The 20504-nt window shown below is 42.0% G+C and overlaps 1 protein-coding gene across 1 annotated transcript in view; it reads right to left on the bottom strand.

Annotated features, from left to right (window-relative positions):
- LOC306965778 (VPS10 domain-containing receptor SorCS1-like) overlaps window positions 1-20504 on the bottom strand; it is a 95178-nt gene that overhangs the window by 53838 nt on the left and 20836 nt on the right. The window contains exons 2-5 of the mRNA XM_079560329.1: window positions 11633-11700; window positions 9871-9970; window positions 6040-6198; window positions 2509-2582 (exon numbers count right to left, since the gene is read on the bottom strand). Of these exons, the coding sequence (XP_079416455.1) occupies window positions 2509-2582; window positions 6040-6198; window positions 9871-9970; window positions 11633-11700 (401 nt within the window). The remainder of the gene's footprint in view (window positions 1-2508; window positions 2583-6039; window positions 6199-9870; window positions 9971-11632; window positions 11701-20504) is intronic.

Here is a 20504-nt window from a genome sequence, read left to right on the forward strand (position 1 = left end):
TCATCAAACTGTCTTGCAACGGTGAGGAAATAGTGTCCAAGATGGTCAAACCGGGTGCTTTCTGGTCCTGTGGCAGAAAGATAGCATCGCTCCAACAGTCTAATGCAGATTTATGTGGGATTTAGTAAAAGTGAATAAATAAATAGCTCATTTCCAAATGTTGTTCCTGATCAATGTTGCAAATTAACTACACAATCAATGCAGATTAAAACTTTCACTGTTCATTCCGTGATGAGAGCGTAAGTTTTGTGCAGATAAATAAGTGGTCAGAAAAATGGAAAATACATGAAACATAAAGTTGGCAAAAAGTGGCAAGGTTTAAAAATAATGTTTAGTTCTCTTACATTTCTGCTTTCGTAAACCGTTGCATCAAGTTTTACGTCAACATTTTTGTACTGTCAAATATTTTGACAAATATTTCATATATATATTTATTTACACTTTGTGCATTACCTTGTTCTTCTTCTTTAACTGCATTCTCCCTCTCTCTCTCCCTCTCCCTTTCTCCCTCTCTCTCTTTCTCCCTCTCCCTACCCTCTCTCTCTCTCTCCCCCTCTCTCTCCCTCTCCCTACCCTCTCTATCTCTCTTTCTCCCCCCTCTCTCTCCCTCTCCCTACCCTCTCTATCTCTCTCGCTCTCTCTCCCTTTCTTCCTCTTTCTCTGTCTCTTTCTCCCTCTCCCTACCCTCTCTCCCTCCTCCCCTCTCTCTCCCTCTCCCTACCCACTCTCTCTCTCTTTCTCCCCCCCTCTTTCTCCCTCTCCCTACCCTCTCTCTCTCTCTTTCTCCCCCCTCTCTCTCCCTCTCCCTACCCTCTCTATCTCTCTCGCTCTCTCTCCCTTTCTTCCTCTTTCTTTGTCTCTTTCTCCATCTCCCTACCCTCTCTCTATCCCTCCTCCTCTCTCTCTCCCTCCCCCTACCCTCTCTCTCTCTCTTTCTCCCCCTCTCTCTCCCTCTCCCTACCCTCTCTATCTCTCTCGCTCTCTCTCCCTTTCTTACTCTTTCTCTGTCTCTTTCTCCCTCTCCCAACCCTCTCCCTCTCTCCCTCTCTGACTCCTCCTCTCTCTCTCCCTCTCTTTGTCCCTCTCTGTCTCCCCCTCACTCACTCTCTCTCTTTCTTTCGCTCTTTCCCTCACTTTATCTCTGTCTCCCTGTCTCTCTTTCTCTCTCCCGCCCTCTCTCTCTCTTTCTCCCTCTCTCTCCCTCCCTCCCGCTCTCTCACTCTCTTTCTCTCTGTCTCCCCCCCCTCTCTCTCTCTTTCTCTCTCTCTCTCTCTCTTATTCTCACTCTCCCTCCCTCACTCTTTCTCTCGCTCTCTATCATTTTGTTTTTTGCAGAATAAAATAAATCAAGTGTTAGTCGCATTTGTGAGATTAATCCCAAAAACCGCTGGTGCAAAGGTTGACAGTTTGATGTTCACGCTGCATGTTTTGCTCTTGGGCATGACACATCAGTCACATTGCTTACTTCAGTCACAGCACACAGGGCCTTATGTTAGATGCTCTATTTAGGTGGCAAGAAATAGGGAAACAAGCATAAAAGAAGAAGTAAAAAAGAATATAAAAATAAATAAAAGAAAGTATTAACCACAAGATACCCTACAGCAATCAAAACGTGGGCGGAGGGGGGGGGGAGGGGCTGGGGGTTGGTGTGCTTAGTCTGACTTATTGCTAGAAATGCCCCAGGACAGAATATATATGCACACTTGACAACTTCTAAATGTAAATATATCAGTGAATAATTCATCCTTTATTGTATTGACCATGGGTATGACGGCACACACATTTATTTATGTCCACAATTTTGGAACAAATCTGAGAACAATCCAGAGGACAGATGCAAAACTACTTTAATGACTTATAAAAAGAATAATTGATAGTCTAGCTGCGTGTGGCTAATGTTTTACATCTTTTAATCGAAGGATGGTTCAAATAAGCACCTAAAGCATCCAGCGAATAAACAACTCTGAGAAAGGTTACGCTATTAGAGCTTTTAAATCACTGGACAGCGGGTCACCACATCGCTGCGCTTTCCTCTGCATTAGGCACATAACTAGCTCTGAATATCCCTTAATTCGATACGAAACAGACTCACATATTTTTACATCGGTAATTGCTCTTCTCAAAGTCTGATGCGCACTATCCGCTGTTGTACTTGGTTACACGTTTGGCCGTGGGAAGCGGGCAAAATGGTAATGTATTCCAGTGCAAAGTCAAAGACAGTATTGACCTATAACTCTGAAAGAAAATGCCTGGAAAGTGTATAAAACCAAGAAAGGAAACTCACTCGTGGGGCTGATCTTAAAGTAGGCCCACATATACAAGTGCACTCCGGTATATGTGCTCGGAGTAACTAGAGTGGTTCCAAAAACAAATATAGTTGCTTTATTAATGTCATATCATTCTCCTTGCTCCAATAACGCATCGCATTTTGAGGGGCATGTTAAAATATAGCAGCGTAGCATTTTTTTTTTTCTTTCTACCCAAAGGAATAATAAATCCGTCACTTACCAGTAGAATCGGTTGGGGACCACATTATCATGCACAAGCTGCCATCTTCTCCCAAACTCCACCGAGACATAGAGCTGTAGGAGACAAATAAGATGTCAAATTAAAGTGCAAATGCCGCGAGTACATTGGTTTCAGTGAGTGGGAGAATGTAATCCGCGAATAGTATAGAATGAACAAGACCACAGGAGGGAAAAATACTTAGCAACACTTCATGGACTTACTGTGGCATTTGTAAAACATGGATGATTACTTTTCATAATTATACGAAGTTCATCATTGATACAACGTTTACAAAGCATTCCCCAACAGATATTGTTCAAAGGAATTCACAGTATTTCAGTTTTTTTTTTAGTGCTTTAACAAATGTTTACCACTGTTGGGTGTAATCACATTTCTCAAACTGATATATATGCTTGTGGGCCGGATTTGACAGTCCTGATGTTGCCTACTCATGACTAGGGCTGGGTACCGTTACATATTTTTCGATACCTTTCGATACTTTAACGATACTTGGTTTTCGATATCGATACCCGAACTATACATTTCCGATACCTATACTAAAATATTTGTCAACTAGGACCAGAAAACAGCAATAATGTGCGGAAGATCTGCCAATTTACAATATCGACGATATCATGTAATATGTCAAGAAATATGCAAAAAATGGGAAATAATTTGGGGGAAAAATGGGAGAAAATTGGAAGAAATTGTGATAAAAATAAGAAAAATTTGGAAAACATTGGAGGAAATTGGGTGGAAAATAGGGAAAATATCTAAAAAAATGAGGAAAATAGGCAAAAAATAAAAATAAATGGGAAACCAACCAAATCACTTCTTGTAATGCTGTCCCTGGACCAACGGCATCACAAGTTGGAAAAAAATATATTTTTTCTGTACCTGCTTTCGATACTTTTGTTATTTCGATACCGGTAGTACCTAAACTTTATTTTCCAATGCCACACTGGTATAGTTTTACGGTACCCAGCCTTACTCATGACATACAGCTTCTATTTTTAAATGATGCACAAATGATTTGTAAAACTGAATCTGACGTATTTGCCAATGCTTTACAAATATATTTCAAATGAGATACCGAGAAGCTCTAGCAACACCACTGCTGAAATGAATTCCTCACTGGGGCTCAACACAGCGCTGCTAGGGTCCTGACGGGGGCCCATGCTCTGCACCCTCCACCGGCTCCTCATCGACCTCCAGGCACAATCCAAAAAATTTGCGCTCACACATCAGTGCATCCGTGGTAACCCTCCGCAAAGAACTGCTCGCACTTGAGCTCCCTACGAGATCCCGCCGCTCCACAAACACTTACCGTCTCTGTACCCCCCAAGACCAAGCTCCGCACCATGGGGGACAGAGCTTACTCAGCTGCTACGGCACACCTCTGGAATGCCTGCCTGAGGACCTGCGGGGGCTACAAACTGTGGGCAGCTTCAAAAGACAACTTTCTGTTCACCAAAGCCTAGAATTAATATCAGCTTTACTGCACTCCCTCCTGATTGTTTTTTAGTGTTTTACAGCACTTTGAGATTTTCTTGTGAATGTTATATATTATTATTATTATTATTATTATTATTATTATTATTATTATTATTATTATTATTATGCTTGCAGTTTCTATCAGTGTAGAAATGTAGAATTCCATTATAGAAAGAAGCACTTGTAAATAAAGTCAAAGCTACTATTACAGTAACACAGTTTTCAATCACTCCCTTAACTAGCATTGTGCTGCTGCTTCTTTCCCGCAAAGCTTTTAGTGTCCCCGTATTCAAACAATACCAAAAGCCTGTCATCTCACAATAACGATTGTCATAAGCCCAGTAGCTTTACAAGGATTAGCAGCATCATTTAGACTCCTCTTAAGAGCCCATGACTTTGTGGGTAAAAATAAAAAAAAAACAGTCATGACAGACAATCAATACACTGGAAAATGAAAGCCAGCTATGATTAATTTCAATCAGGCCACGATAAAAGGGATGAAAAGGCAAGAGCAAATGTGGATTGAAGCTTTGCAAGAAAATGACCCAGAGGCAAACTTCCCCACTCAACCGTCTTTATTTTGACCCGTCCAAGGCTATCTGGCGCTGGCTTTCATCTTCCTCCCTGGAACATTTATCTCACTACGGAGACCTTGAATGCTTCTCTCTCTCTCTCTCTCTCTCCAGAAAAAAATAAAATAAAGTCTTCCAATAGCGCGCAGTGAGGGAGGCCAGGTTCGATGTCCTGGGTGTTGAGTAAAGCAGACAGCGGGGTTACAGGGGAGAGTAATGGAGGCGCCGAGCTATTCCTCAGAATTTGCGAGCATTGGTAACTTTCTCCAATGCTGTCTGAGGTACTTCTATTTCAGCATGTACAGTCAGTCGGGGCTTATAAACCTGTTTCGCAATTTCAGCCTTACCTTAAATGGCATATGTCTTTGGGAATCGGAAAGAGGATGCGTTTTCAAGGATAAACACTGGCTCGTTTTAACGTCGTTCAATGTGACTTGTAATATAGAAGCCGTGGGAGAAGGTGAAAGAGTCAGCAAAACGAGTTTAACGCATAAGAGGTTATTACCATTTTTGGAAAGGGGAGTTTGTGATACGTTAACAAAGTTAGGAGGCGGGCACAAAGTTGCACAGAGTGGAGCTTTGTAATACAAACGGTTCATAAAGTACAGCGAGAAGTCGTGAAGCAAAGGTGAAATAAATTGTAAGGGGGTGAAAAATAGCCAAAGTCACATATTCTTTAATGATTTAGACACAGCACAACTTCACTTTGATTGTGGACTTATGAAAAATATATGAGGTGGGGTGCGGATTAAAAAAACAAGAAGTCAGAATTGGCAGAAGTCTAGGCAGTGAATCATTCTAATAGTGTTCTGTCACCACAGCTTTATTCAGACTTAAAATCTACAAATCAGCTCTTTACTCAATTCAAAGTAGTTCCCCAAAGGCTTTGATCATTTCAACTGAATTTCTTGCTGAAACTTAATTACCAAATTATCAAGTCACATTTATGAGGCATTTTCTCTTTGTAACTTAAAGTGATTGAGTAACAACAACATCATCTGTAAACAAACAGTCAGAAATCAAAAGTAAACTAAGCAAGTTCCTTTCTTTGGGTTGAAATATCAGCTTGGTAACAAACCGCAGGGTGTGTCATAGTTACACAAGTATCCTTAGCTATTTAACCAGCAAAAAATAACTCACAGGAGGTAAAAAAGGTTGTAGACCCCTGGCTTTTTAAACTACCAGTGCCGTTCCTGACCAAGGCACAGGGCGGCCATCTGGTTGGCGCTTCTACACACAGTAAAATAACAATAGTGAGGCAGCCAATTGCAGTCAATCCAAATGAGTGTTTATGACAACCAAACATTTCCCCGGTTTGTCAAGGAGACACAACGCCCCCTCGATTCCAACTGGAAGTCACGGCTTCTCGGAGCATCAGCACCACGGACAGCTCCTTAATCTCCCAGACAAAGCAAGCACACAGTAGCACTCTGTCCCCTAACTCCTGCTGACGGCTACACGTTACCTTCTGGTCGTGACTGTAGGCCAGGATCCAGTCTTCCTGCTCGGGGTGGAAAAGGAGGCTGAGGATATCAAAGGCTAAGCTGTGTTTCTGATAGGACGCCCCCTCGTCCAGGCTAATGAGCAGGCTGTTCTCCACCTCCGGGTCGGTCAGTAGCATGATCTGAGAGGAGAGAGCGGCGAGAATCAGTGGCACACCTTGACAGCGCTTATTCCTCGGGGCTTAAGTGTGATAGTGCGACATGCTGCTGAGGGGTAGACCAAACGGAATCGGCGCCTGTTGAGACACTGCGTGGAAACGAGTGTCTAGTAAAGCCTGGTACTTGTCACAATGGGACTTTTAATAGGTACAATCACTGAGGCATAGAATAATCCGAAAAATAACATTATGGTTTCAAAGTGCAAATAATCACATAATGGAGGGGTGGGGGGGCGACGGGACTGGGGGAATAACAGGAATCATTAGAATATCACAGGGTATTTACTTTAAACCAGTAAAATCCACACATTTATGAGCAAGTCAAAGTAATTTTTTTAGAAAGATATTTTTTTTCCACCTTGGTAGAGATATAGCTATACAACTCAAATTAAAAGAAAAATCACAGTCTCATTAAGTAAGAGTTGACTGGGAAAAAGGTTCATGGCCACCAGAGCTGGACATTTGTTCCAATGGATTACCATGGCAACGTGCTATCTCAAGTTTCTATTATAAATTTGTGCCTGTGAGGTATAAATGACTTCAGAGGGGCTTATACAAATCAGCGCATCAGCTCACTTGTGTTTCAGAGTTAGTTCTTTCTGAGGAGAACATGCACAAAGAACGCCTGAGAATTTGGAGACATTTTCAAACAGTGCAGGAACAATAACTTACTTAATGATAACTGGCCTGAAAAGCAAGCTTTAGCGTGGGTGTCAAAGTCAGGACTTTGAAGACTGTCACTTGGGAACATTTACTTTCACTTGGGAGTGCCATGCTCAAGCACATGCAGTTGCTGTGTTTCCTTTAAGGGCCTATCTTACCGGCCTGGAGACTAGTTGGAGAATCGAGTTGCTGCTGGTCATGGAGATGTCTCTGAGTCTTCCCCTGTAGATAAGTCGAGTCTCTCGGTAGTCTCGCTGAGACTGTGGTCTCCGCATGGTCTCTGAGAGGTCTCCGCATGGTCTCTAATAGGTCTCCGCATGCTCTCTGAGAGGTCTCCGCATTGTCTCTGAGGGGTCTCCGAATGGTCTCTGAAATGTCTCTGCATGGTCTCTGTGAGGTCTCCGCATGGTCTCTGAGAGGTCTCCGCATGGTCTCTGAGAGGTCTCCACGTGGTCTCTGAAAGGTCTCCGCATGGTCTCTGAGAGGTCTCCGCCTGGTCTCTGAAAGGTCTCTGCATGATCTCTGAAAGGTCTCTGCATGGTCTCTGAAACGTCTCTGCATGGTCTCTGAAAAGTCTCTGCATGGTCTCTGTGAGGTCTCCGCATGGTCTCTGAAACATCTCTGCATGGTCTCTGAAAAGTCTCTGCATGGTCTCTGTGAAGTCTCCGCATGGTCTCTGAAACGTCTCTGCATGGTCTCTGAAAAGTCCCTGCATGGTCTCTGTGAGGTCTCCGCATGGTCTCTGTGAAGTCTCCGCATGGTCTCTGAGAGGTCTTCGCATGGTCTCTGAAAGGTCTCCGCATGGTCTCTGAAAGGTCTCTGCATGGTCTCTGTGAGGTCTCCGCATGGTCTCTGAGAGGTCTCCGCATGGTCTCTGTGAGGTCTCCGCATGGTCTTTGAAAGGTCACGTGGTCTCTGAAAGGTCTCCGCATGGTCTCTGAAAGGTCTCTGCATGATCTCTGAAAGGTCTCTGCATGGTCTCTGAAAAGTCTCTGCATGGTCTCTGAAAAGTCTCTGCATGGTCTCTGTGAAGTCTCCGCATGGTCTCTGAAACGTCTCTGCATGGTCTCTGTGAGGTCTCCGCATGGTCTCTGAAAGGTCTCCTTATGGTCTCTGAAAAGTCTCTGCATGGTCTCTGTCAAGTCTCCGCATGGTCTCTGAAACGTCTCTGCATGGTCTCTGAAAAGTCTCTGCATGGTCTCTGAAAGGTCTCCGCATGGTCTCTGAAAGGTCTCCGCATGGTCTCTGTGAGGTCTCCGCATGGTCTCTGAAAGGTCTCCGCATGGTCTCTGTGAAGTCTCCACATGGTCTCTGAGAGGTCTCCGCGTGGTCTCTGAAAGGTCTCCGCATGGTCTCTGTGAGGTCTCCGCATGGTCTCTGTGAGGTCTCCGCATGGTCTCTGTGAAGTCTCCGCATGGTCTCTGAGAGGTCTCCGCGTGGTCTCTGAGAGGTCTCCGCATGGTCTCTGTGAAGTCTCCACATGGTCTCTGAGAGGTCTCCGCGTGGTCTCTGAAAGGTCTCCGCATGGTCTCTGTGAGGTCTCCGCATGGTCTCTGTGAAGTCTCCGCATGGTCTCTGAGAGGTCTCCGCATGGTCTCTGAAAGGTCTCCGCATGGTCTCTGAAACGTCTCTGCATGGTCTCTGTGAGGTCTCCGCATGGTCTTTGAAAGGTCTCCGCATGGTCTCTGTGAAGTCTCCGCATGGTCTCTGAAAGGTCTCCGCATGGTCTCTGAAAGGTCTCTGCATGGTCTCTTAGAGGTCTCCGCATGGTCTCTCTGAGAGGTCTCCACATGGTCTCTGAAAGGTCTCCACATGGTCTCTGAATGGTATGTGCATGGTCTCTGAAAGGTCTCCGCATGGTCTCTGAAAGGTCTCTGCATGGTCTCTTAGAGGTCTCCGCATGGTCTCTCTGAGAGGTCTCCACATGGTCTCCGAAAGGTCTCCGCATGGTCTCTGAATGGTATGTGCATGGTCTCTTAGAGGTCTCCACATTGGCCTCTGAGAGGTCTCCGCATGGTCTCTGAAAGGTCTCCCCATGGTCTCTGAATGGCATGTGCATGGTCTCTTAGAGGTCTCCGCATGGACTCTGAGAGGTCTCCGCATGGTCTCTGAAAGGTCTCCGTATGGTCTCTGAGAGGTTGAGGACAAGAAATAGTGTTTGCATCATTGCCACAGCTGCTTGAGACCACGTAGACCTCTCGGAGACCATGCGGAGACTCCACTGAAATAGAGTAGACCCTGTTAGTTTTCACCGAGACTACCTGGAGCCTTATTGGGGGACGTATCGGAGACATCTCCCTGACCAGCGGCGACAGTAGTCTCCAACTAGTCTCCAGGCCGGGACCTTTGTATGTGTGCAATCAGTCCGAGTTGCAGAGCCGTTGCGGAGACTGCCGTGACTTTCTTCAGTGAGATAGGACCTTTAGCAATACACTTCACCCACATATACTCGCTCCAGTCACAGTATGCTGGATACATTATAACATTCTATTTGAATGAAAATGTAAGCAAAATTCCTATTGTGAAAAGGCTTTTTATATAGTGGGGAAGTCACTAATATAAAGTATAAGTTAAACATTTGTTTACATGTTCCTTTGGATAGCCAATGTCTGAAAATACAAGATTATCTGTAAAAATAAACTATCTTTGCCCCATCTATCTATTACACTCTAGAATGCCTGCAGTATGTGGCTGGATTAACGATTGTGATCATTTTTCTTTTTAAAATTCATACTGTAATCACATTGTGACATCTCTAATCAAAGCCAATCATAAAATCGATCAATCCTGACATCCCAGACGCATGCAAAACAAGACTTCCATAAAGCAGAACTGGTCCCCGTTGAGCAACTGTGTAGGAACAAATGCTTAAACTATGCGGATACTGTCACCGCCACCAAAACATGGGAATTGTCACAGCTTTCTGGGGGGGGGGAATAATTATGGAAATCCTCGCCGCAATATGACACCTACCTTCCTCTTGTTGTTGGGGCTCACATACAAATAGCTGAGGACAGTCTTCAGTCCAACTCTCTCGTTCAGCTTCTCATACGTGGTGCCGTAATCGGTCGACCTAAAATTCAATTACAGGACATTAAAGACTTTGAGAACAACATCAAAGGAGAGCGACACCTACTACTTACGATTGTGATAGTATCATTAGGCATTTCAAGCAAGCAGAAAATTGCGACGGCAAAAGTCATGAAGCAATTTGCTAGATGAATGGGTGTTTTTTTAATTATCAGAATAAACAGGGATATCACATGTGGGCTGCTTGGCGAGAAGATAGGATGTTATTAAAGTTGCTATTATTTTTAGTCATGCTTCGAGGTAATGAAAATATGCTAATTTTAATAGTTGTAATTTTCAGCTAGAAAAAGATCATTGGAGTTGGCAAAAACAATAAGACGTTGGAACTCATTCAAATAGTTTTTTGTGCATTACAATTTTCTGAATTTAAAAACACATAGTGAGCATCAAACTTTAGTGAAATGGGAAATTGTACTTGGAACTTGGAAAAAAATAGTTCAATGTGGTCATTTCTCATGGAAGTGTACACAAACACAAGTTCTTCAATAATTAACCAATTACCGTAATCTTCGGACTATAAGCAGCTAATTTTTTCACACACCCAGAACCATGTGGCCTATTCCACAATGCGGCTTATTGAAAGCACGTGTGGAGGGTCGGTCACGTTTCTAAAGCATGGCGAGGCCAGACCACTGAGAACGCTCTTTCTCTTATAACAGTTTTAACTCACAGTAGGCTAAATAAGTAGTTTGTCCATTTAGTGCATAAAAGTATGGAAAATGCAGCACGATGTTTGTGAAAAATGAGTGAGGAGGAGATGGAAATGAAACAGCAGAGGAGGGATTCTTGTCTGTGTTGTTGCTCGCACGTTGTGCACGTAACCTGTCCCGCATCGCGCTCACCTCTTGGCTGTGGTGCAGTGTGTGTGCGCTCCCATGTTACAGCATGGACAGACACCTGCGGCTTATAGACAAGTGCGGCATTTATATATGTACGTTTTTTTTTTTCTTTATGAATTTAGTTGGTGGGCTAATATTCAGGTGCGCTTAATAGTCCAGAATGTACGGTACTCAACATTTTACATTGTTTTAGCATAACCCCTCAATTACTACTATAATCGAGACATACTCATCATACCCCTCAAACTGTCATTATAATTATTTCTATGGTCTTTGTAAATTCAGGCAGGGTTTCTAAAAGGCAGGACCCATAATGAAGCATTCAGGTAGATAAAGAACTCATCAGCGAGACTGACCTGGAATCAAACTCACCATGAACCACAGCCCAAACTTTCACAACTGCTCAAAATCACTCAAAATTTGCAGTGAGCAGAAGCAGATATTAACTAGTTACATTTATTTTTTAGGCAACTTTTTTGCGCAAACTTTTGTACTGAAACACTGACTCATTACTCGAGTCGTCTTTTCCCAAAACATAGTGGAAGAAAAGCAAGGATAGCAAAAGACAAAAGCCGCCTTGTTGAAGGCGATCATTTTGTCCTTGGTATGAATATATTTATACCATGCATTGAAACATTCATATTCTGAAAGCCTGAGCCCTTTTTGTGGCTTCTTTTCTTCTCACTTCGTTAATGGCATTTGGGAAATGCACAGCCACTCAGCATTACCATTACATTAGCTAGCTCTCATTTCACCATACCCATACAATAATGATACCCTTACGTCTTCAGAACCAAAATCCTTACCTCCATAAAGAGCTTTCAGTCACTCTGCCAGTGTTGAAGTCGTAGTATTTTGTCAACATGAGGATCACCTATGAAACGAGATCAAAAAAAGATTAGGATGTATTTATTACTGTGTGAAATTTCTGCAGCATAAAAATGTCACTTGGAGAAACAAACAATGCGAGCGCCAAACCGTGATGTCTTTTCAACTCGCTGTCAGACACTGAGATATTAAAGTCCTAACCGCACTTGTCAAAAACAGCAGTGTCGACTTGTTTGTACTTCGCTGCGAGCAATGTGCATATTTTCATGGGGCAAAACTGAGTACATTTGTATAACGCTATTAATTTCGTTACACAGGCAACACACGATAAATAAACAAGCTGATCCATCATTCATATCACGCTCGGGAAAGCTATCTTTATAAATAATGTGTATGTAAAAATCCATACGAGCGGAAGTCATTCATTTACTTCTCGAAAGCTGTTTGTCCTTTAAATTATTCTCAATATTATAAGTCTGTCAGAGCTGACGCATATCGCCTTGCTAGTTTTTAATTTCATTGAAATGTAAGAGCACTGTATATCTAACCCAGCAGTGTATGCACATTTATACACTCATAATTTATTCATCAACTCCGAAACATATGGCACTACAGTATGAAAGTTTCAAACGGGGTTTTTCGTTAGACGATGCGTGGATGTATCAGGCATATAGTAGCTTCACAGAGTAGAATAAGTAATTGGCAGTATTTAGATTAAAATATATATATATATATATACTGTATATATATATGTATATAGTGACCAGTCTAACTTTAACCTCATAGCTTGTTGGCTTGTCACTTTTGTGTCACATTCTTGTCGCTCTTTTGTTTCGCGTTTTCATCCTCATTTTCATTTGGTTTCTGTCACTGTTTTGAAGCGTTGTTCAAGAAGCTTTTAGATTTGGGTACAGCCAAACTGGAGAAAATGTGCTCAGTTCAGGTGGCGGTTAACAAAATATTAAGGCTACATTGGGCAAAATCTATTACATTGCATGTCAGATGCCTTTTAGTGCTTTGGTTTATTTATTGAGGAATATTTCCACTATGGTTCACAAACAGTAGCAGTATCTTCATTACAAAAGGGTGGGAAGCCCCATCAAACAGCGCCCACCCACCCATCCCACTTCCACTCCTGTTTTGTAAGAAACAAAATTTACAGAAACAGCATAAAAACAGAAAGTCAAAAACAAAATTAGTAAATAAATACAATAAAACAACAAAAACAAACAACATCCAATCACCTGCACATCCACACACTCTCACGCACGCGCACGCACGCACACACACACACACACACACACACACACACCTACACACGCACGCACACACAATCTTGTACTTAGTGAGGACACTCATAGACATAATCTATTAGACCCTATCCCTAAAGTTAGGGCCCCTAACCCTAACCTTAATCCTAACCCTAATCTAAACCCAATTCTAACCCAAACCCTAAAACCACATCTTGACCCTCAAACAGTCCTTCAAATAAGTGAGGACCACCAAAAATGTCCTCACTTTACAAACATGTCCTACTCTGTCGGTTAAAAACTCAAACACAAACACATATTGATATTTTTTTTCAGATTGTATGTATCACAGAGGGCATACCCATGATGTTGAATCAAGGTAGATATTCTATTGGAAGGTCCGTTACATATTGCACAAAGTCAGATGTATAGTACCTTGCAAATCGTATCTCATTTTTTTCCATGCTTATGATAATAGATACAATCTTTCACCCATTGGCTAAAAGAGGGAGATCCTTTTGCCTTCCAATTGCTAAGAATTGCAGCGCCGTGCCACAAGAGCGGAAAAGGCAATTAGCCTTTTGTGTGAACGTAGCAGTCATTCCTCTGGTAAGGTAAATGTTCCGATCTAAAAACGGAAAAAGTGCTCTCATAATCCTTTCTGCTCTATACTGTATACAGTTTAGTTTGACATAAATGTGGAAATAGTCAGTCTACTATATTCATGCACTTAAATAACTATTTATTTAGTTAATCCCCGCCTTAACCGGGTAGATTTTCTCCAGTTCGGCTTTACCCAAATCTAAAGCAGTTTACTGTCTAAAGGTGACGGCTCCTTTGACAGCTAAGACCTACAAAACTGATCTAAACAGATCTTTTCCTTCGCGTTGTTGCCTCTTTTTTCACATTCTTTTTCCATCTCATGTTTCCATCTCCGTTTCTTGTTGCTCTTTTGATGCACTTTTGTCACTTGCTCTTTCATGGATTTTGCATTTTGCTACCTTTCTTTGCTCTTGTGTGGCTTTTTTTTTTGGCTGCATTTTCATTCTCGTTTTTGTCGCTTTTTTCAAGAAGCTTTGAGACTTGAGCAAAGACAAACTGGAGAAAATGTGCTCGGTTTAGGTGGGGGTTAAGAGATTTAAATAATTACGGTTTGCACAGTTTCTCTTGCTTTAGAGAGGACAGTTAAAGGGGGGGTATTATGCAAAATCGACTTTTTCAAGCTTTACATCATGTTATTATGTCATTCATTAAAAAACATGCCTGAAGTGTTGCCTTGGCACATTCACGTAAACTCTGATGGCAGCCATTTTAGGGATAGGTTTGCCTGAATCCTCCTAGGAACGCCCCCACCTCCTGGAGACGCCTCCGAGCTTTCCTCACCAGCCGAGTAACCAACCACTGCTCCTCAGCAGAACCCCCTCCCCCTGATGCCACAGACAGTGTGTGGAGGGGGCGTGTCGGAAAGGGTCAGAGGTTCTTAAAGAGACAGAGGCCTATTTCAAGACATTCACTACAGCCATTTTGAGAGAGCAATTTTATACAAGGCAGTTATTTTAATTTACTGCATTTACAGACTAACAGAAGGTTTCGTCATCATTGTAGTGTGCTGGTGCTATGTGATTGAAAAAAGCATAATACCCCCTCTTTAAGAAGCGTGACCGGAGCTTAGACATTCAGCAGACTGTCGGGACTGAAACCCGCGACACTGAGAAAGGAATGTTGTGCGTGTGGCTCTAACCCCCCATAGCTGCGCTCAGACCCACTTAGTGTTTTCTTATCCATTCATGACAAAATAAACTTTGAAAACCAATGCGGACGGGCCGAGCGAGAGTCCTGGTGTGGCGCTGCTCTCGTCGTTCCCCCTCACCCTTACCACAAATTAATTGTCGAAAGCAATACCCGGCCTGCACTCTGCAATCATAAAACTTGCAGATCATATACGTCTCCTGGGAGGCTACACCAAAGCAGCCCATCTTCTCATTACAGCGCCTTACGAGCGTTGGGGGGAGCATAGCCAGTAACGAGTCAGAACTCAATCATGTAAACAAGGGCTTGAAACTTTTCGAGCTTTCGCTTTTAGAAAATTCCTAGTTATTCAATTCAAAGCTTTTGCTCAAATTGAACAGTCTTTCTGGCGACATAAAAGCTATTCTTGGACGTAATTGCTTCAGCAGAGTAGAACTTGCGTTATATACAAAAAAAAAAACTGAAGGGGGTGGTGGTATTTGGGTCAACGGAGAGCGCTTGGTTGTTAAATAAGACATCATTGAACGCACAGGCAATCAAAATGTGGCTCTGAATGACAAATTAGCGCGCACCAGCTGTCGACAAATTACCACAGTGGAGGTCATCGCCGCTAAATGCAAAAGGAGTGATTGATGTTGAATAGCGCGCTGAAAAACAACATATTCGGAGACAGCCGCTCTAAGAGACAAATCAGTGAAGAGACAGAGAGTTGATGAAGTGCATTGGAAAGACTGGAATGACAGGCGTAATGCTGGCGCTTGTGTGTCCGAATTTCTACGCTAAATGAAGGCAAAGCTATCTATAATCTTGAAACAATTACTTTCTTTTTTAAACTTTATTACTATTGTGCGACCAAAACACATATTCAATTGATTTAACACAGCAAACAGTACCGAATGATGCCTTGGGGTTGTAAATCATTAGTGAAAGTTTGTAGTTTCTGCACTGACTTTTAGAAAGAAAGCCGCGTAGCATTGTGGGTAAAATGTACGTTCTCCCTAAATTGACAAGCTCCGGTGTAGAAGGGTGTTGAAAAGACATAGACATGGAAGTCTCCAGACAACCATTTCCCCAAGGGGAGACCAGAATAAAAATAACGTTAGTCTTCGAAGAGACCAGTTTTGTGGACTGTCTATTCTATGGCTGCTTACCCCCCTGTACCATTAGAGCTGTATTACTGCGTAAGTCACAGGTAATTACCCTATTTCTTCATCATACAGAACACGATGCAAGTTTAAAATTATTTCACTAACCTTCAAGGCATGAAATAAATCATGAATTTACAAATATAAGTCAGAAAGCCTCAAAATCAGTGCCTTTGACTTTCCCCACTGAATTTTGACCAGTGTTGGAGGCAACGTATTACAAAAGTAGCGAGTTACAAAAATATTGCACTTTTTTCAGTAACTAAGGAATATAACATATTACTGAAAGAAAATATGGGAATATATTAGTCATTACAATTCAAGTAACTCAAGTTACAAGTGCACTTCAATGTATGAACAAAATATGCCCACAAACAGAAAGCAACACCAGATCTGCAGTCGCGCCTACATGTCGTCAAGACAAAATATACGAGAGAATGGGGATGAAGAAGGGAAAATAAATTGGGATTATTATTATTTTTAGTTTATGTTTTGCCAAAAGCAACTCAAACTAGTGTAACCCAGCTACATTTATGAAACAGTAATATGTAATACAAAGATATTACATGTTTAAAGCTGTAACAACTCATCTAGAATATGCTACAATTTTGAAGTAACTTGCCCAACACTGATTTTGACCACTATTGATTTGATGGACAGAATATAAAGTGCAGTTGAATATGTATCCACTTTCATTATGGACTCTAAAGGTAAAGATTAGATTTTTTTTGTCATGTAAAACAATGAATATGGTGTCTGAAGCGGCTTTAATCTCTGTCAAACACACAATAAATGCTCTAAGCGCCTTTGTTTGTTTGTGCCAAATCGACAGAAATACCCTCAAGGTTGTTCCTTAGATATTATCGTCTGAACACTGAAATGGAGAGTCTAAAAGAAATGCTCCTGGTCATGGTTGTCACTGGGCACTGGCCTCAAAATCAATGACGTCCATTAAGCAGTTTTAAATGTCTTGGCTCCTAAAGACGGCATGGACAGATGAGACAGCAGAAATGTACTAAATCATTGTCCCAAAATGGTGGACGTAGACAGTGCACTTGTGATGATGTTCTGCTCTTTTCACTGGGTTGGCAGGCCAGCACTCTGGGCGACACAGAAACAACAGCGCCTTTTATAAGTACAGGCAATCACTACATCAATACATGTACTGGCTATGATTAACTCCCGATCTACTTCAGCAACTGCAAGTGCCCGCAACACAAGAGTCAGCCCAGACAGCAGGGTTACAGTCGAACATGTAGTTTGTTCTAATATATAAACAGTAAATAGCCAATCCAATCTCTTTGATACATTTGGAGTTTTGCAAGATCTCCAACCTACAGTTGTTCATTACCCTGAGTGTTTTTGAGTTACACTTTTCAATTACTCACCTGCCATCACATAAACACATATTTTTGAGTTGGAAACAGTCTGCCTCCCATCGTAGTGAGGCTTAAATCGTCGACTGGACCGGGTTAGGTTGAGTTGAGGACGTTTCGCTTCCGGTCAACGATTTAAGCATCACTGCGATGAATACTTCCTGGACGAATGAGAGCAAACATACTGCCATGTAAGATGCCACTGCTGATGTCCAGAATCCAGATGACTGCTTTTTGAAAACTCTTGCCACCATAAAACATTATAGCGGCAAAAGTTTGATAGAGCCCTAACATAGGCAGATATTAAAACTTTAAAATACCAATGATGACTAAAACTTTCAATAGCTCTGTGCATTTTTGAGTATCCTTTTACATCGGAGTCTTGTGAGGCTATATGCATTGCCCAGTTCTCAAAGTCCTTTTCTAATAAGGCTGTCACCCTTAAGTATATCGGCCTAATAGTAGAACTGCTCTGATACATTAACTTTTTAGCATTTTCTTTCTGAAGAAGAAGGTCAATCTTCCCCTGAAGCGAAGATATTTTCTTGCTGCTCTACTTCATCATATGCAATGCATTAGTGCCGATGCATTTTTAAAGCTTTTTAAAAGTTTATGCTGCTTGATCTCTTTGGATTTAGGTTCAGCACTCCTCTGGAAACCATAGCTTTCCTCTGTTCCTGATGGAGAACTGTATGTGATGTTTTTAATTGTTGTCTGGAACCAATTGACGCTTAGCTCCTGAGGTGGATGTTTCCTCCACTTCAATATCACTACTGTTGCAGGGCTCGTAAAGTGCCAATAAAGTGGCACTTGAGCTGGGTCATTCTATGGTTGGTAGATTTCACTTTTCAAAGATGATTAAAGTTTATGCTTTTTCTCAACGAAATACAATGTAATGCTATGACCTCAAGTGATACTTAAAGTGTAGACAGTAAATAGAGCTAGAGCAGAGGGACAAACTCGTACAGAATATTGAATACATGTTTGATGGTGCCGCGATGCACCGTATGGGTTGGTTGGTCAAGCACAACACTGTCTTATCAACACAGTTATCAAGCATCAGAAGTGGCAAAACTAAATGTGAAACATGAAGAAAAACATGCGGAAAATAATGGCAATAAAAAAACAGATCTTTTTTTGTTTTTGCTTTCCACTTTCAAGCACTTTGAGAGCACGTACGAGCACTCATCAAGCTGAAGTGCATGTGTTCTTTACTGAAAGCATGACACTGCAGCTGGCCCTGCTGCGTTACGCTTCTCGAGTTCACCGTTAACCTTGTATAGAAATATGACATGAAATAAATGTAACAATAATGACGGCGTGCAGTTCATCTCCCCATAAAGGAATTCAGCAATAAACACATTTTTACACTTGTCATTTATTTACTAATTATTTGGCGCTTCAGTAAACAGGCTGACTAAGGATTGCTCACCTCTGCCGCTTTGTGCTGAATATATGGAATCCGTAATAGGGGATCTAAAAATATCCCGGGCACTTCTTAAACAGCCGAAGCCAAAGCGTCTCGACATCCAAAAGATTTATGCTCTTCCAATAAAACGGCATTTTATACCTTCCAAATGTCGTACCCTTATGGACACCGTCATGGACAATAAAACAAGCCCCAGCGGCCAGAAAATTAGAACAAATTATATCCCTTGGTCTGTGTGGCAATTAACTTTATGCATTTACTTGGTAACACTCCAAGACCACACAGTCGGATATCATTTGCATCCACCAATTTGCTGGCTAGGATACTTTTATGCATTTGGAGAGTGAGGTGAAGCACTGCAGCTGCAATTAACGCAGCGATATGCTAACACCGTATTCACTCTGTACCGTTTTTGACGCTTTTAAATTGCCGTTTGAAGTTCAACATGTCACCGAAGCCATTACGCCGCAATTAAAACCAATGGACAAATAATTCTTAAATGATTATCCATTGAACCTGATATGAGGTGTGACTTCCCTTGTGAATTGTAATTAAAAATGCTACATGTATTAGCATATTCTTCTCTTCTTTGCGCCCCGTGTCAGCAACTATGGGGTGTTTAAAACAGGAGTAGCAACAGCGCGTCTCGCAAAGTGGATTACTTGACATCCAAGAGCAAGCAAATTGATTTTTTAACCTCTAATCCTGTGTAAATCTTAAACCTTGAAGGTAAATGGACTGGGGTGAATTTGATCATTATGTAAGAAAGGATGGGGGCTTAATAGGGACTTAAAGAGCTTAGAGTCAAGCGATTACTGCCAAAGGTGTGCGGAAGACGAATAAAAAAAGTGAGCATTGTGCTGACAAAAAAAAAAAAAATCAGGGAAAACACTTGTGACGAATGAAATGGAAGACATTTGTGCGATTGGTTCCTGCCCTGGCTAAGACGTAGATCGGGCCAAATCAGCTGCTGGAGTGAAGTTGCCTCATCAATAAAGCTGTCGCCACATTTAGCCAGGGCAATTAAACAGATGGATGATTCCATGAAAGCAATTGTTGCAACAGTTACACAGAGGAATATTAATAATAATGACAAATTCGACAACCGCAGCGCTGGTGATTTGTCCAGCCTTGTCCCATGATGATTACGGCATGATTTGTGGAGAATTCAAGTTTCTCAAAGGGAACTTGAGGGAAGAACAAATGATGGGTTTTCACGGTGATTTGGTGAGCGGAAAAGCATGACAATTCGTTCAATCTTATCTCTCCCAACATAAGAAAACTTGATGGTGAGTCGGTCTGACATCTGTAGTAGAGACGTTTTTTGGGGGAATCTAAACTTGGAACTTGTGGTTTTAAGTCGTCAAATGGGAGGCAGCTCACCTAAAATCTCCTACATAACATTACAGTAACCTGAGTGTCAGCCAACAAGTCCACCTCTGATTCTGACGCCAAGAGAACATACGGCTTCATTGTATTTTCTAGCAGCTCCGGTTGCGCTTGTTTGTTTGTGGACTAATGCTGCCTTCGTGTGGTCTCGTAGTTATGGTAAATTCCACAAACCGAGTAGAAAAGTGCACATGAGCGCCACCTCATCTCTTATTTTCCACTGGAAAACTGGGAAATACTTTTGATGCCTGATTTCCTGAAACAAGATAACCTTTGGCATTTCAACACAACAGAAAGCAGTGAAAATATGCTTTCTTTTTAGGCCTTGAAGCTGATTGTTATGAAGCTCAAACTATGCATTTAGCTATTTAGCAACAACATCTTAAAGCTGCCCTCAGCTATGTCTTTTTGAATTTATTTTGTCAGTAGGCGTCAGTAGTCTGCCTCCCTGGCTTCCCCCTGTCACCCACGTCTTTTCTTTTTTGCATTTAGAACATAATACTTAGCTCTAC

The sequence above is a fragment of the Gobius niger genome (assembly GCF_951799975.1).
Source record: "Gobius niger genome assembly, chromosome: 7".
NCBI lineage: Eukaryota > Metazoa > Chordata > Actinopteri > Gobiiformes > Gobiidae > Gobius > Gobius niger.